Source organism: Oncorhynchus mykiss, chromosome 4 (genome assembly GCF_057628025.1).
Source record: "Oncorhynchus mykiss isolate SJ-2025 chromosome 4, ASM5762802v1, whole genome shotgun sequence".
NCBI lineage: Eukaryota > Metazoa > Chordata > Actinopteri > Salmoniformes > Salmonidae > Oncorhynchus > Oncorhynchus mykiss.
This window is the reverse complement of record NC_143025.1, coordinates 91144652-91161185: the sequence shown is the minus strand read 5'-3', so window position 1 is coordinate 91161185 and position 16534 is coordinate 91144652. Positions and strand designations below refer to the sequence as shown.

Here is a 16534-nt window from a genome sequence, read left to right as displayed (position 1 = left end):
ACTGAACCTTCCCCATTGCCCAGACTGAACCGTCCCCCTGACCAGACTGAACCGTCCCCCCTGACCAGACTGAACCGTCCCCATTGCCCAGACTGAACCGTCCGCATTGCCCAGACTGAACCGTCCGCCCTGCCCAGACTGAACCGTCCCCCCTGCCTAGACTGAACCGTCCCATTGCCCAGACTGAACCGTCCAACCTGCCAAGACTGAACCGTCCCTCCTGCCCAGACTGAACCGTCCCCCCTGACCAGACTGAACCGTCCCCCCTGCCCAGACTGAACCTTCCCCCCTGCCCAGACTGAACCGTCCCCCCTGCCCAGACTGAACCGTCCCCATTGCCCAGACTGAACCGTCCCCGCTGCCCAGACTGAACCGTCCCCATTGCCCAGACTGAACCTTCCCCATTGCCCAGACTGAACCGTCCCCCTGACTAGACTGAACCGTCCCCCCTGACCAGACTGAACCGTCCCCATTGCCCAGACTGAACCGTCCGCATTGCCCAGACTTAACCGTCCCCCCTGCCCAGACTGAACCGTCCCCCCTGCCTAGACTGAACCGTCCCATTGCCCAGACTGAACCGTCCAACCTGCCAAGACTGAACCGTCCCTCCTGCCCAGACTGAACCGTCCCCCCTGACCAGACTGAACCGTCCCCCCTGCCCAGACTGAACCTTCCCCCCTGCCCAGACTGAACCGTCCCCCCTGCCCAGACTGAACCGTCCCCATTGCCCAGACTGAACCGTCCCCGCTGCCCAGACTGAACCGTCCCCATTGCCCAGACTGAACCGCGCCCCCTGCCCAGACTGAACCGTCCCTCCTGCCCAGACTGAACCGCCCCCCCCCCTGCCCAGACTGAACTGTCCCCCCTGCCCAGACTGAACCATCCCCCCTGCCCAGACTGAACTGTCCCCCCTGACCAGACTGAACCGTCCCTCCTGCCTAGACTGAACCGTCCCCATTGCCCAGACTGAAGCGTTCCCATTGCCCAGACTGAACCGTCCCCCCTGACCAGACTGAACCGTCCCCATTGCCCAGACTGAACCGTCCCCCCTGCCCAGACTGAACCGTCCCCTCTGCCTAGACTAAACCGTCCCATTGCCCAGACTGAACCGTCCAACCTGCCAAGACTGAACCGTCCCTCCTGCCCAGACTGAACCGTCCCCCCTGACCAGACTGAACCGCCCCCCCTGCCCAGACTGAACCGTCCCCCCTGCCCAGACTGAACCGTCCCCATTGCCCAGACTGAACCGTCCCCGCTGCCCAGACTGAGCCGTCCCCATTGCCCAGACTGAACCGCGTCCCCTGCCCAGACTGAACCGTCCCCCCCTGCCCAGACTGAACTGTCCCCCCTAACCAGACTGAACCGTCCCCCCTGACCAGACTGAACCGTCCCTCCTGCCTAGACTGAACCGTCCCCATTGCCCAGACTGAACCGTGCCCCCTGCCCAGACTGAACCGTCCCCCTTGCCCAGACTGAACTGTGCCCCCTGCCCAGACTGAACCGCCCCCCTGCCCAGACTGAACCGTCCCCCCCGCCCAGACTGAACTGTTCCCCCTGCCCAGACTGAACCGCCGCCCCTGACCAGACTGAACCGTCCCTCCTGCCCAGACTGAACTGTCCCCCCTACCCAGACTGAACTGCCTCGCTTTCCCAGACAGAACCGTTCCGTGGACCAGACTGAACCGTGCCCCCTGCCCAGACTGAACCGTCCCCCTTGCCCAGACTGAACCGTGCCCCCTGCCCAGACTGAACCGTGCCCCCTGCCCAAACTGAACTGTCCCCCCTGCCCAGACTGAACCATGTCCCCTGCCCAGACTGAACCGTCCCCCTTGCCCAGACTGAACCGTGCCCCCTGCCCAGACTGAACCATCCCCCCTGCCCAGACTGAACCGTGCCCCCTGCCCAGACTGAACCGTCCCCCCTGCCCAGACTGAACCGTCCCCCCTGCCTAGACTGAACCGTCCCCATTGCCCAGACTGAACCGTCCCCCCTGTCCAGACTGAACCGTCCCCCCTACCCAGACTGAACCGTCCCTCCTGCCCAGACTGAAACGTCCCTCCTGCCCAGACTGAACTGTCCCCCTTGCCCAGACTGAACCGTCCCCCCTGTCCAGACTGAACTGTCCCCCTTGCCCAGACTGAACTGTCCCTCCTGCCCAGACTGAACCGTCCCCCTTGCCCAGACTGATCCGCCCCGCGGCCCACTCCTACTCTATACATTATACAAGACAAGCCCCTCAGACAAAAACATTCAATCAAAACATTCAATCAAATGATATGTATAAATGCATAATTATACCTATGTAACCTGCGTAAATGTAGCCTAAATGTAACCTGCCCAAATGTAGCCTAAATGTAACCTGCCCAAATGTAGCCTAAATGTAACCTGCCTAAATGTAGCCTAATTGTAGCCTAAATGTAGCCTAAATGTAACCTGCCTAAATTACTACCGACCCGTAGCACTCACGTCTGTAGCCATGAAATGCTTTGAAAGGCTGGTCATGGCTCACAGAAACACCAATATCCCAGAAACCCTACACCCACTCCAATTTGCATACCGCACCAAGAGATCCACAGATGATGCAATCTCTATTGCACTCCACACTGCCATTTACCACCTGGACAAAAGGAACACCTATGTGAGAATGCTATTCATTGACTACAGCTCAGTGTTCAACACCATAGTGCCCTCAAAGCTAATCACTAAGCTAACGACCCTGGGACTAAACACCTCCCTCTGCAACTGGATCCTAGACTTCCTGACGGGCCGCCCCCAAGTGGTAAGGGTAGGTAACAACACATCTGCCACGCTGATCCTGAAAAGATTTGGCATGGGTCCTCAGATCCTCAAAAGGTTTTACAGCTGCACCATTGAGAGCATCCTGACGGGTTGCATCACTGCTTGGTATGGCAACTGCTCGGCCTCCGAACGCAAGGCACTACAGAGGGTAGTGCGAACGGCCCAGTACATGACCGGGGCCAAGCTTCCTGCTACCCAGGACCTCTATGCCAGGCGATGTCGGAGGAAGGCCCAAAAATGTCAAAGACTCCAGCGACCCAAGTCATAGACCCCCCCCCCCCCCCCTGCTGCTGCTACTCTCTGTTAACATAGCCACTTTAATAACTCTACCTAAATGTACATATTACCTAAATTACCTCGACACCGGTGCCCCCGCACATTGACACATTGACTCTGTACCGTAACACCCTGTATATAGCCTCCACATTGACTCTGTACCGTAATACCCTGTATATAGCCTCTACATTGACTCTGTACCGTAACACCCTGTATATAGCCTCCACATTGACTATGTACCGTAATACCCTGTATATAGCCTCCACATTGACTCTGTACCGTAACACCCTGTATATAGCCTCCACATTGACTCTGTACCGTAACACCCTGTATATAGCCTCCACATTGACTCTGTACCGTAATACCCTGTATATAACCTCCACATTGATTCTGTACCGTAATACCCTGTATATAGCCTCCACATTGACTCTGTACCATAACACCCTGTATATAGCCTCCACATTGACTCTGTACCGTAATACCCTGTATATAGCCTCCACATTGACTCTGTACCGTAATACCCTGTATATAGCCTCCACATTGACTCTGTACCATAACACCCTGTATATAGCCTCCACATTGACTCTGTACCGTAATACCCTGTATATAGCCTCCACATTGACTCTGTACCGTAATACCCTGTATATAGCCTCCACATTGACTCTGTACCATAACACCCTGTATATAGCCTCCACATTGACTCTGTACCGTAATACCCTGTATATAGCCTCCACATTGACTCTGTACCGTAACACCCTGTATATAGCCTCCACATTGACTCTGTACCGTAATACCCTGTATATAACCTCCACATTGATTCTGTACCGTAATACCCTGTATATAGCCTCCACATTGACTCTGTACCATAACACCCTGTATATAGCCTCCACATTGACTCTGTACCGTAATACCCTGTATATAGCCTCCACATTGACTCTGTACCGTAATACCCTGTATATAGCCTCCACATTGACTCTGTACCATAACACCCTGTATATAGCCTCCACATTGACTCTGTACCGTAATACCCTGTATATAGCCTCCACATTGACTCTGTACCGTAATACCCTGTATATAGCCTCCACATTGACTCTGTACCATAACACCCTGTATATAGCCTCCACATTGACTCTGTACCGTAATACCCTGTATATAGCCTCCACATTGACTCTGTACCGTAATACCCTGTATATAGCCTCCACATTGACTCTGTACCGTAATACCCTGTATATAGCCTCCACATTGACTCTGTACCATAATACCCTGTATATAGTCTCCACATTGACTCTGTACCGTAATACCCTGTATATAGCCTCCACATTGACTCTGTACCGTAATACCCTGTATATAGCCTCCACATTGACTCTGTACCGTAATACCCTGTATATAGCCTCCACATTGACTCTGTACCATAATACCCTGTATATAGCCTCCACATTGACTCTGTACCATAATACCCTGTATATAGCCTCCACATTGACTCTGTACCATAATACCCTGTATATAGCCTCCACATTGACTCTGTACCGTAATACCCTGTATATAGCCTCCACATTGACTCTGTACCATAATACCCTGTATATAGCCTCCACATTGACTCTGTACCATAATACCCTGTATATAGCCTCCACATTGACTCTGTACCGTAATACCCTGTATATAGCCTCCACATTGACTCTGTACCATAACACCCTGTATATAGCCTCCACATTGACTCTGTACCGTAATACCCTGTATATAGCCTCCACATTGACTCTGTACCGTAATACCCTGTATATAGCCTCCACATTGACTCTGTACCATAACACCCTGTATATAGCCTCCACATTGACTCTGTACCGTAATACCCTGTATATAGCCTCCACATTGACTCTGTACCATAATACCCTGTATATAGCCTCCACATTGACTCTGTACCATAATACCCTGTATATAGCCTCCACATTGACTCTGTACCATAATACCCTGTATATAGCCTCCACATTGACTCTGTACCATAATACCCTGTATATAGCCTCCACATTGACTCTGTACCGTAATACCCTGTATATAGCCTCCACATTGACTCTGTACCATAATACCCTGTATATAGCCTCCACATTGACTCTGTACCATAATACCCTGTATATAGCCTCCACATTGACTCTGTACCATAATACCCTGTATATAGCCTCCACATTGACTCTGTACCATAATACCCTGTATATAGTCACGCTTTTATTTTTTACTGCTGTTCTTTAATTATTTGTTTTTCTTATCTATTACTTTTTTTAAAAAAATTTAAGTATTGTCTTAAAACTGCATTGTTGGTTAAAAGCTTGTCAGTAAGCATTTCACTGTAAGGTCTACACCTGTAGTATTCAGCATTTCACTGTGAGGTCTACACCTGTAGTATTCAGCATTTCACTGTGAGGTCTACACCTGTAGTATTCAGCATTTCACTGTGAGGTCTACACCTGTTGTATTCAGCATTTCACTGTGAGGTCTACACCTGTAGTATTCAGCATTTCACTGTGAGGTCTACACCTGTTGTATTCAGCATTTCACTGTAAGGTCTACACCTGTAGTATTCAGCATTTCACTGTGAGGTCTACACCTGTAGTATTCAGCATTTCACTGTGAGGTCTACACCTGTAGTATTCAGCATTTCACTGTAAGGTCTACTACACCTGTAGTATTCAGCATTTCACTTTAAGGTCTACTACACCTGTTGTATTCAGCATTTCACTGTGAGGTCTACACCTGTAGTATTCAGCATTTCACTGTGAGGTCTACACCTGTAGTATTCAGCATTTCACTGTGAGGTCTACTACACCTGTTGTATTCAGCATTTCACTGTGAGGTCTACTACACCTGTTGTATTCAGCATTTCACTGTGAGGTCTACTACACCTGTTGTATTCAGCATTTCACTGTAAGGTCTACTACACCTGTTGTATTCAGCATTTCACTGTAAGGTCTACTACACCTGTAGTATTCAGCATTTCACTTTAAGGTCTACTACACCTGTTGTATTCAGCATTTCACTGTAAGGTCTACTACACCTGTAGTATTCAGCATTTCACTGTAAGGTCTACTACACCTGTTGTATTCAGCATTTCACTGTGAGGTCTACACCTGTAGTATTCAGCATTTCACTGTAAGGTCTACTACACCTGTTGTATTTGGCACATGTGACAAATACAATTTCATTTGATGTCTTGGATACAACAAGAGGTTTGTTATAAAACTGTGAGCGCCGTGTCTCTTGTGGCCCCTGTAGTTTTCTGTCTTGAGAAAGCCCATTCACATGCGGAGGACGAGCTTTTCAAAAAGCTCTTCATCGGGTACAACAAGTGGTCCAGACCCGTACCCAACATCTCAGACGTGGTCATCGTCAAGTTCGGACTCTCCATAGCACAGCTTATCGATGTGGTAAGTTATATTATAATTATAATATAATGCTAATAATACAATAATAGTATAATAATAATAATAATAATAATAATAATATAGGCCCTTTGGCAGTAATTTTCATCCAAAGTGAATCAGGATGTATATACATTTTCGTATGGGTGGGCCCAGTGGGAACTGAACCCAAGCGTCATGCTCTACCAGTCCAAATGAACCTCACAGGATCGCAGCAGTGTTGACTGACAGCTTGTTGCAAAAAAATATGAATTTATGTAAATTATATTCATTGAATATTCTCGCATTGTTCCCCAATGAGTTTATCGTTAAACTCATAAGCAGTTAGTTAAGTGTAATTGGCAAGACCTGTTTATGAAATTGCAAAACAGGTGTTACTAAATGAACTCTCACAGCAAACTGAAACAAACCCTTCGATCTCCATCAGTCGCCTCACAGGGGCTTTGAAGCAGAGTAAAGGTGTGGAAAACAACGTAATCAAACAACCCTTCAGTCAATAACTACAGAGAAGTATTGCACACAAGCATGGCCGCAATTTAAATTGAGAGTGGCAGGGGTTTTGAATATACTGTACATTGTTACACAAACCTTCTCGCACACTCTCCGTCTCCCGTTCTCTCTGTCTCTCTTCCTCTCTAGTTCTCTCTATCTCTTTTCCTCTCTAGTTCTCTCTATCTCTCTTCCTCTCCAGTTTTCTCTGTCTCTCTTCCTCTCTAGTTTTCTCTGTCTCTCTTCCTCTCTAGTTCTCTCCATCTCTCTTCCTCTGTCTAGTTCTCTCTGTCTCTCTTCCTCTCTAGTTCTCTCCATCTCTCTTCCTCTGTCTAGTTCTCTCTGTCTCTCTTTCTCTCTCTAGTTCTCTCTGTCTCTCTTCCTCTGTCTAGTTCTCTCTGTCTCTCTTCCTCTGTCTAGTTCTCTCTGTCTCTCTTCCGCTGTCTAGTTCTCTCTGTCTCTCTTTCTGTCTCTAGTTCTCTCTGTCTCTCTTCCTCTGTCTAGTTCTCTCTGTCTCTCTTCCTCTGTCTAGTTCTCTCTGTCTCTCTTCCTCTGTCTAGTTCTCTCTGTCTCTCTTCCTCTGTCTAGTTCTCTCTGTCTCTCTTTCTGTCTCTAGTTCTCTCTGTCTCTCTTTCTCTCTCTAGTTCTCTCTGTCTCTCTTCCTCTGTCTAGTTCTCTCTGTCTCTCTTTCTGTCTCTAGTTCTCTCTGTCTCTCTTCCTCTGTCTAGTTCTCTCTGTCTCTCTTTCTGTCTCTAGTTCTCTCTGTCTCTCTTCCTCTGTCTAGTTCTCTCTGTCTCTCTTTCTCTCTCTAGTTCTCTCTGTCTCTCTTCCTCTCTAGTTCTCTCTGTCTCTCTTCCTCTCTAGTTCTCTCCATCTCTCTTCCTCTGTCTAGTTCTCTCTGTCTCTCTTTCTCTCTCTAGTTCTCTCTGTCTCTCTTCCTCTCTAGTTCTCTCTGTCTCTCTTCCTCTCTAGTTCTCTCTGTCACTCTTCCTCTCTCTAGTTCTCTCTGTCTCTCTTCCTCTCTCTAGTTCTCTCTGTCTCTCTTCCTCTCTCTAGTTCTCTCTGTCTCTCTTCCTCTGTCTAGTTCTCCCTGTCTCTCTTCCTCTGTCTAGTTCTCTCTGTCTCTAATTCTCTCGTTCTCTCTTCCTCTCTCTAGTTCTCTCGTTCTCTCTTCCTCTCTCTAGTTCTCTCGTTCTCTCTTCCTCTGTCTCTAGTTCTCTCTATCTCTCTATCTCTCCGTCGCTCATTCTCTCTCTCTTCCTCTGTCTAGTTTTCTCCATGTCTCGTTCTCTAGATCTCTCCGTCTCTCGTTCTGTCTCTAGTTCTCTCCATCTCTCATTCTCTCTGTCTAGTTTCCTCTGTCTCTTGTTCTCTCCATCTCTCATTCTCTCTCTCTTCCTCTGTCTCGTTCTCTAGATCTCTCCGTCTCTCGTTCTGTCTCTAGTTCTCTCCATGTCTCGTTCTCTCTGTCTCTTGTTCTCTCCATCTCTCATTCTCTCTCTCTTCCTCTGTCTAGTTCTCACCATGTCTCGTTCTCTAGATCTCTCCGTCTCTCGTTCTGTCTCTAGTTCTCTCCATGTCTCGTTCTCTGATCTCTCCGTCTCTCGTTCTGTCTCTAGTTCTCTCCATGTCTCGTTCTCTCTCTCTTCCTCTGTCTAGTTCTCACCATGTCTCGTTCTCTAGATCTCTCCCTCTCTCGTTCTATTTCTAGTTTTCTCCATGTCTCGTTTTCTCTATCTTCCTCTCTCTTGTTCTCTCCATCTCATTCTCTCATCTCTTGTTTTTTCTCTCTCTTCCTCTGTCTTTAGTTCTCTCCATCTCTCATTCTCTCTCTGTCTTACTCGTTCTCTCTTCATGTCTCTAGTTCTCTCCTTCTCTCGTTCTCTGTCTCTCTTCCTCTCTCTTCCTCTGCCCCTAGTTCTTTCCATCATTCGTTCTGTCTCTAGTTTTCTCCATCGCCCGTTCTGTCTCTGTCTCTAGTTCTCTCCATCTGTTATTCTCTCTCTCTTCCTGTCTCTAGTTCTCTCCAACTCTCGTTCTCGCTTCCTCCATCTCTCTCTCTCTTCCTCTGTCCCTAGTTCTCTCCATTGCCCGTTCTGTCTCTGTCTCTAGTTCTCTCCATCGCCCGTTCTGTCTCTGTCTCTAGTTCTCTCCATCTCTCATTCTCTCTGTCTCTATTTCCTCTGTCTAGTTCTCTATCTCTCTGTCTCTCTTCCTCTGTCCCTAGTTCTCTCCATTGCCCGTTCTGTCTCTGTCTCTAGTTCTCTCCATCGCCCGTTCTGTCTCTGTCTCTAGTTCTCTCCATCTGTTATTCTCTCTCTCTCTCTTCCTGTGTCTCTAGTTCTCTCCAACTCTCGTTCTCTCTTCCCCTGTCCCTAGTTCTCTCCATCTGTCATTCTCTCTCTCTCTCTTCCTTTGTCCCTAGTTCTCTCCATTTCTCGTTCTCTCTTCCTCTGTCTCTAGTTCTCTCCATCTGTCATTCTCTCTCTTCCTCTGTCTAGATCTCTCCATCTCCAATTCTCTCTCTCTTTCTCTCTCTCTAGTTCTCTCATCTCTCGTTCTCTGTCTCTCTCTCTAGTTCTCTTAATTTCTCTGTCTCTGTCTCTAGTTCTCTCATCTCTCGTTCTCTCTCTCTCTGTGTCTAGTTCTCTCCATCTCTTGTTTTCTCTTTCTCTCTGTCTCTAGTTCTCTCCATCTCTCGTTCTCTCTCTCTCTCTCTCTTCCCCTCTCTAGTTCTCTCCATCTCTCATTTCTCTCTCTCTCTGTCTAGTTCTCTCCATATCCCATTCTATCTGTCTTTCTCTCTCGTTTTCTCCATCTCTCTTTCTCTCTGTCTCTAGTTCTCTCTGTCACTCTTCCTCTGTCTCTAATTATTGTCCTCGTGCTGTCTCTATTTGTACATTTATAAGGTGTAAGGTTTAACAACCTTTCCTATTGCATCATGGTTCCTCTGTGAATACTGCAGCCATCTTACATTTTAAGAAATATATTTAGTATTTTGAAAATAGACCTGCAAAAACAAACCTTGTTTAAACCAGATTTAGTTAACCTATGACCTAGAGATCTTCACATGTCTAAAATGTTGGACTTGTTCTGAAATGGACTTGGGGCTTTCCCACCAGGACCCGATATGCATAAATAATATTTAGGGCTTTCCCACCCCTCTCTCCCTCCCTCTCTCTCTCTTTCTGCTTCTCTCTCTCTCTTTCTGCTTCTCTCTCTCTCTCTTTCTCCCCTCTCTCCCACCCTCTCTCTCTTTCTGCTTCTCTCTCTCTCTCTCTCTTTCTCCCCTCTCTCCCACCCTCTCTCTCTCTTTCTGCTTCTCTCTCTCTCTCTCTCTCTCTCTCTCTCTCTTTCTCCCCTCTCTCCCACCCTCTCTCTCTTTCTGCTTCTCTCTCTCTCTCTCTCTCTCTCTCTCTTTCTCCCCTCTCTCCCACCCTCTCTCTCTCTCTTTCTGCTTTTCTCTCTCTCTCTCTCTCTCTCTCTCTCTCTCTCTTTCTCCCCTCTCTCCCACCCTCTCTCTCTCTTTCTGCTTCTCTCTCTCTCTCTCTCTCTCTCTCTCTCTGTCCTTCTTCTTCTCTCTCTGTCTGAATTTTTATTGTGATGTCTCTCTATTTTTCATTCACCTATTTTTGTATTTTCCTTTCTGCAGGACGAGAAGAATCAGATGATGACCACCAACGTCTGGCTGAAACAGGTGATTCAGTACATTCAGAATATATAGCATGTGTGTTTCAGTACAGTCAGTATATATAGCATGTGTGTTTCAGTACATTCGGTATATGTAGCATGTGTTTTAGTACTTTCAGTATATATAGCATGTGTGTGAGACTGAGGTGTTTCAATGTGAATTAATAACGATTATTAGTTTGTTATGGATTAATAGGCCTTTAATTAACTCTGTCTGATAAGACCTGTGGCGCTGAATGTCCTCTCGTCTCTCTCTGTGTGTGTGTGTGTGTGTGTGTGTGTGTGTGTGTGTGTGTGTGTGTGTGTGTGTGTGTGTGTGTGTGTGTGTGTGTGTGTTCTCCTCTTAGGAGTGGAATGACTACAAGCTACGCTGGAAGCCGTCTGACTACGACAATGTCACGTCCATCAGAGTCCCGTCTGAACTCATCTGGGTCCCAGACATCGTCCTCTACAACAAGTGAGTGACAGCGAAGTCGAGTTCAGGAGACTCCACAACTAGGCCTATTTAAATGGTTACGCGGCACCGTCTACTGGGTTCATGAATCATTCAGCTTCACATCGACAAGTGTTTCCCAGGGTATACTGCTGTGTTATCCTGATCCAACCCTCCCCAGTAATATACTGCTGTGTTATCCTGATCCAACCCTCCCCCAGTAATATACTGCTGTGTTATCCTGATCCTAGCCCTCCCCAGTAATATACTGTTGTGTTATCCTGATCCTAGCCCTCCTCCAGTAATATACTATTGTGTTATCCTGATCCAACACTCCCCAGTAACATGCTGCCATGTTAACCTGATCCAACCCTCCCCCAGTAATATACTGTTGTGTTAACCTGATCCAACCCTCCTCCAGTAATATACTGTTGTGTTATCCTGATCCAACCCTCCCCCACTAATATACTGCTGTGTTATGCTGATCCAACCCTCCCCCAGTAATATACTGCTGTGTTATCCTGATCTTAGCCCTCCCCAGTAATATACTGCTGTGGTATCCTGATCATAGCCCTCCCCAGTAATATACTGCTGTGTTAACCTGATCCTAGCCCTCCCCCAGTAATATACTGCTGTGTTATCCTGATCCTAGCCCTCCCCAGTAATATACTGTTGTGTTATCCTGATCCTAGCCCTCCCCAGTAATATACTGCTGTGTTATCCTGATCCTAGCCCTCCCAGTAATATACTGCCGTGTTAACCTGATCCAACCCTCCCCAGTAATATACTGCTGTGTTATCCTGATCCTAGCCCTCCCCAGTAATATACTGCTGTGTTATCCTGATCCTAGCCCTCCCAGTAATATGCTGCCATGTTATCCTGATCCTAGCCCTCCCCAGTAACATGCTGCCGTGCTATTCTGATCCTAGCCCTCCCCCAGTAACATGCTGCCATGTTATCCTGATCCAACCCTCCTCCAGTAATATACTGCCATGCTATCCTGATCCTAGCCCTCCCCTTTAATATGTGTTATCCTGATCCTAGCCCTCCCCAGTAACATACTGCCATGTTATCCTGATCCTAGCCCTCCCCAGTAATATGTGTTATCCTGATCCTAGCCCTCCCCAGTAACATACTGCCATGTTAACCTGATCCTAGCCCTCCCCAGTAATATACTGTTGTGTTAACCTGATCCTAGCCCTTCCAGTAATATACTGTTGTGTTATCCTGATCATAGCCCTCCCCAGTAATATACTGTTGTGTTATCCTGATCCTAGCCCTCCCAGTAATATACTGCCATGTTATCCTGATTCTAGCCGTCCTCCAGTAATATACTGCCATGCTATTCTGATCCTAGCCCTCCCCAGTAATATACTGCCATGTTATCCTGATCCTAGCCCTCCCAGTAATATACTGCCTTGTTAACCTGATCCTAGCCCTCCCCAGTAATATACTGCCGTGCTATCCTGATCCTAGCCCTCCCCAGTAATATACTGCCATGTTATCCTGATCCTAGCCCTCCCCAGTGATATACTGTCGTGCTATCCTGATCCTAGCCCTCCCAGTAATATACTGCCGTGTTATCCTGATCCTAGCCCTCCCAGTAATATACTGCTGTGTTAACCTGATCCTAGCCCTCCCAAGTAATATACTGCTGTGTTAACCTGATCCTAGCCCTCCCAAGTAATATACTGCTGTGTTAACCTGATCCTAGCCCTCCCCAGTAATATACTGCCATGTTATCCTGATCCTAGACCTGCCAGTAATATACTGCCTTGTTAACCTGATCCTAGCCCTCCCCAGTAATATACTGCCGTGCTATCCTGATCCTAGCCCTCCCCAGTAATATACTGCCATGTTATCCTGATCCTAGCCCTCCCCAGTGATATACTGTCGTGCTATCCTGATCCTAGCCCTCCCAGTAATATACTGCCGTGTTATCCTGATCCTAGCCCCCCCAGTAATATACTGCTGTGTTAACCTGATCCTAGCCCTCCCAGTAATATACTGCCATGTTATCCTGATCCAACCCTCCCCAGTAATATACTGCAATGTTATCCTGATCCAACCCTCCCCAGTAATATACTGCCGTGCTATCCTGATCCTAGCCCTCCCCAGTAATATTCTGCCGTGCTATTCTGATCCTAGCCCTCCCAGTAATATACTGCCATGTTATCCTGATCCAACCCTCCCCAGTAATATACTGCCATGTTATCCTGATCCAACCCTCCCCAGTAATATACTGCCGTGCTATCCTGATCCTAGCCCTCCCCAGTAATATACTGCCGTGCTATCCTGATCCTAGCCCTCCCCAGTAATATACTGCCGTGCTATTCTGATCCTAGCCCTCCCAGTAATATACTGCTGTGTTAACCTGATCCTAGCCCTCCCAAGTAATATACTGCTGTGTTAACCTGATCCTAGCCCTCCCCAGTAATATACTGCCATGTTATCCTGATCCTAGCCCTCCCAGTAATATACTGCCTTGTTAACCTGATCCTAGCCCTCCCCAGTAATATACTGCCGTGCTATCCTGATCCTAGCCCTCCCCAGTAATATACTGCCATGTTATCCTGATCCTAGCCCTCCCCAGTGATATACTGTCGTGCTATCCTGATCCTAGCCCTCCCAGTAATATACTGCCGTGTTATCCTGATCCTAGCCCTCCCAGTAATATACTGCTGTGTTAACCTGATCCTAGCCCTCCCAGTGATATACTGCCATGTTATCCTGATCCAACCCTCCCCAGTAATATACTGCCATGTTATCCTGATCCAACCCTCCCCAGTAATATACTGCCGTGCTATCCTGATCCTAGCCCTCCCCAGTAATATACTGTTGTGCTATTCTGATCCTAGCCCTCCCCATTAATATACTGTTGTGATATCTGATCCAACCCTCCCCAGTAATATACTGCCATGTTAACCTGATCCTAGCCCTGCCAGTAATATACTGCCATGTTAACCTGATCCTAGCCCTCCCAGTAATGTACTGTTGTGTTAACCTGATCCTATCCCCCCCAGTAATATACTGCCGTGTTAACCTGATCCTAGCCCTCCCAGTAATGTACTTTTGTGTTAACCTGATCCTATCCCCCCCAGTAATATACTGCCGTGCTATCCTGATCCTAGCCCTCCCAGTAATATACTGCCATGTTAACCTGATCCTAGCCCTCCCCAGTAATATACTGCCATGTTAACCTGATCCTAGCCCTCCCCAGTAATATACTGCCTTGTTAACCTGATCCTAGCTCTCGCCCAGTAATATACTGCCGTGCTATCCTGATCCTAGCCCTCCCAGTAATATACTGCCGTGTTATCCTGATCCTAGCCCTCCCAGTAATATACTGCTGTGTTAACCTGATCCTAGCCCTCCCAGTGATATACTGCCATGTTATCCTGATCCAACCCTCCCCAGTAATATACTGCCATGTTATCCTGATCCAACCCTCCCCAGTAATATACTGCCGTGCTATCCTGATCCTAGCCCTCCCCAGTAATATACTGTTGTGCTATTCTGATCCTAGCCCTCCCCATTAATATACTGTTGTGATATCTGATCCAACCCTCCCCAGTAATATACTGCCATGTTAACCTGATCCTAGCCCTGCCAGTAATATACTGCCATGTTAACCTGATCCTAGCCCTCCCAGTAATGTACTGTTGTGTTAACCTGATCCTATCCCCCCCAGTAATATACTGCCGTGTTAACCTGATCCTAGCCCTCCCAGTAATGTACTTTTGTGTTAACCTGATCCTATCCCCCCCAGTAATATACTGCCGTGCTATCCTGATCCTAGCCCTCCCAGTAATATACTGCCATGTTAACCTGATCCTAGCCCTCCCCAGTAATATACTGCCATGTTAACCTGATCCTAGCCCTCCCCAGTAATATACTGCCTTGTTAACCTGATCCTAGCTCTCGCCCAGTAATATACTGCCGTGCTATCCTGATCCTAGCCCTCCCCCAGTAATATACTGCTGTGTTAACCTGATCCTAGCCCTCCCAAGTAATATACTGTTGTGATATCTGATGCAACCCTCCCCAGTAATATACTGTCGTGCTATCCTGATCCTAGCCCTCCCCCCAGTAATATACTGCTGTGTTAACCTGATCCTAGCCCTCCCAGTAATATACTGCCATGTTAACCTGATCCTAGCCCTCCCAGTAATATACTGCCTTGTTAACCTGATCCTAGCCCTCCCCAGTAATATACTGTTGTGTTAACCTGATCCTAGCCCTGCCAGTAATATACTGCCGTGTTAACCTGATCCTAGCCCTCCCAGTAATGTACTGTTGTGTTAACCTGATCCTATCCCACCCAGTAATATACTGCCGTGTTAACCTGATCCTAGCCCTCCCAGTAATATACTGCCTTGTTAACCTGATCCTAGCCCTCCCCAGTAATATACTGCCATGTTAACCTGATTCTAGCCCTCCCCAGTAATATACTGCCGTGCTATCCTGATCCTAGCCCTCCCCAGTAATATACTGTTGTGTTAACCTGATTCTAGCCCTCCCCAGTAATATACTGCCATGTTAACCTGATCCTAGCCCTCCTCCAGTAATATACTGTCGTGCTATCCTGATCCTAGCCCTCCCAGTAATATACTGCTGTGTTATCCTGATCCTAGCCCTCGCCCAGTAATATACTGTCGTGCTATCCTGATCCTAGCCCTCGCCCAGTAATATACTGTCGTGTTATCCTGATCCTAGCCCTCCCAAGTAATATACTAGCCCTCCGTATAGTTTCCTCCTCATCTAAATTAATTATAGTTTCAAGGCCAAAAGTGTCAGATTAAAACTCAAGATTATTTAATGACTGTTCCACTTTCTCAAGCTCTCCTGTGAGATCGTGATCAGTTATTGAAATCAAAAAGGTGTGTGTGTGTGTGTGTGTGTGTGTGTGTGTGTGTGTGTGTGTGTGTGTGTGTGTGTGTGTGTGTGTGTGTGTGTGTGTGTGTGTGTGTGAATGGAGGAAGATGTAATGATAGACTTATTCACATTATGTCTCTAGCCACAGCTATTAGTGGCATGTATTAAAGCCGTGATCAGGGGATTTGTAGCGCTTGAGGGGAGGAGATCAATTAGACTGCCGTGAAAGAGATGGTTCCTGGAGGATCGTAAGTCTTTACCAAAAAAAAATGGCTTCTAATATGTCTCCGGAGTCCTGTTGTGTGTAAATAAAAAATGTGTGAAGTGTTGATGAGGTTCCTGTCATATTAAATGTAAAATGTGGTCTTAACACAGATAATATATAGTGTTTTGGAGGCAACGTGATTGTTTCTTGGGCTTCAGGAATGTGACTGATCAAAGTGCCTCAGGCCTTCAAAAATACATTATTGAACTGATTGAAAATAAAGGGATATCGGTGAACAAATGCCTTGGTCAAGGCTACGACGGCACCAGTGCAATGAGTAGAGTTTACTCAGATGCTTTT

The 16534-nt window shown here is 47.3% G+C and overlaps 1 protein-coding gene across 2 annotated transcripts in view; it reads left to right on the top strand.

The window, feature by feature from the left end:
- chrna2b (cholinergic receptor nicotinic alpha 2b subunit) overlaps positions 1–16534 on the top strand; it is a 62497-nt gene that overhangs the window by 20193 nt on the left and 25770 nt on the right. For both annotated transcript variants that reach the window (XM_036976370.2, XM_036976368.2), the window contains exons 2-4: positions 6337–6488; positions 10624–10668; positions 11009–11118. In XM_036976370.2, coding sequence (XP_036832265.2) covers positions 6337–6488; positions 10624–10668; positions 11009–11118 — 307 coding nt within the window. The remainder of the gene's footprint in view (positions 1–6336; positions 6489–10623; positions 10669–11008; positions 11119–16534) is intronic.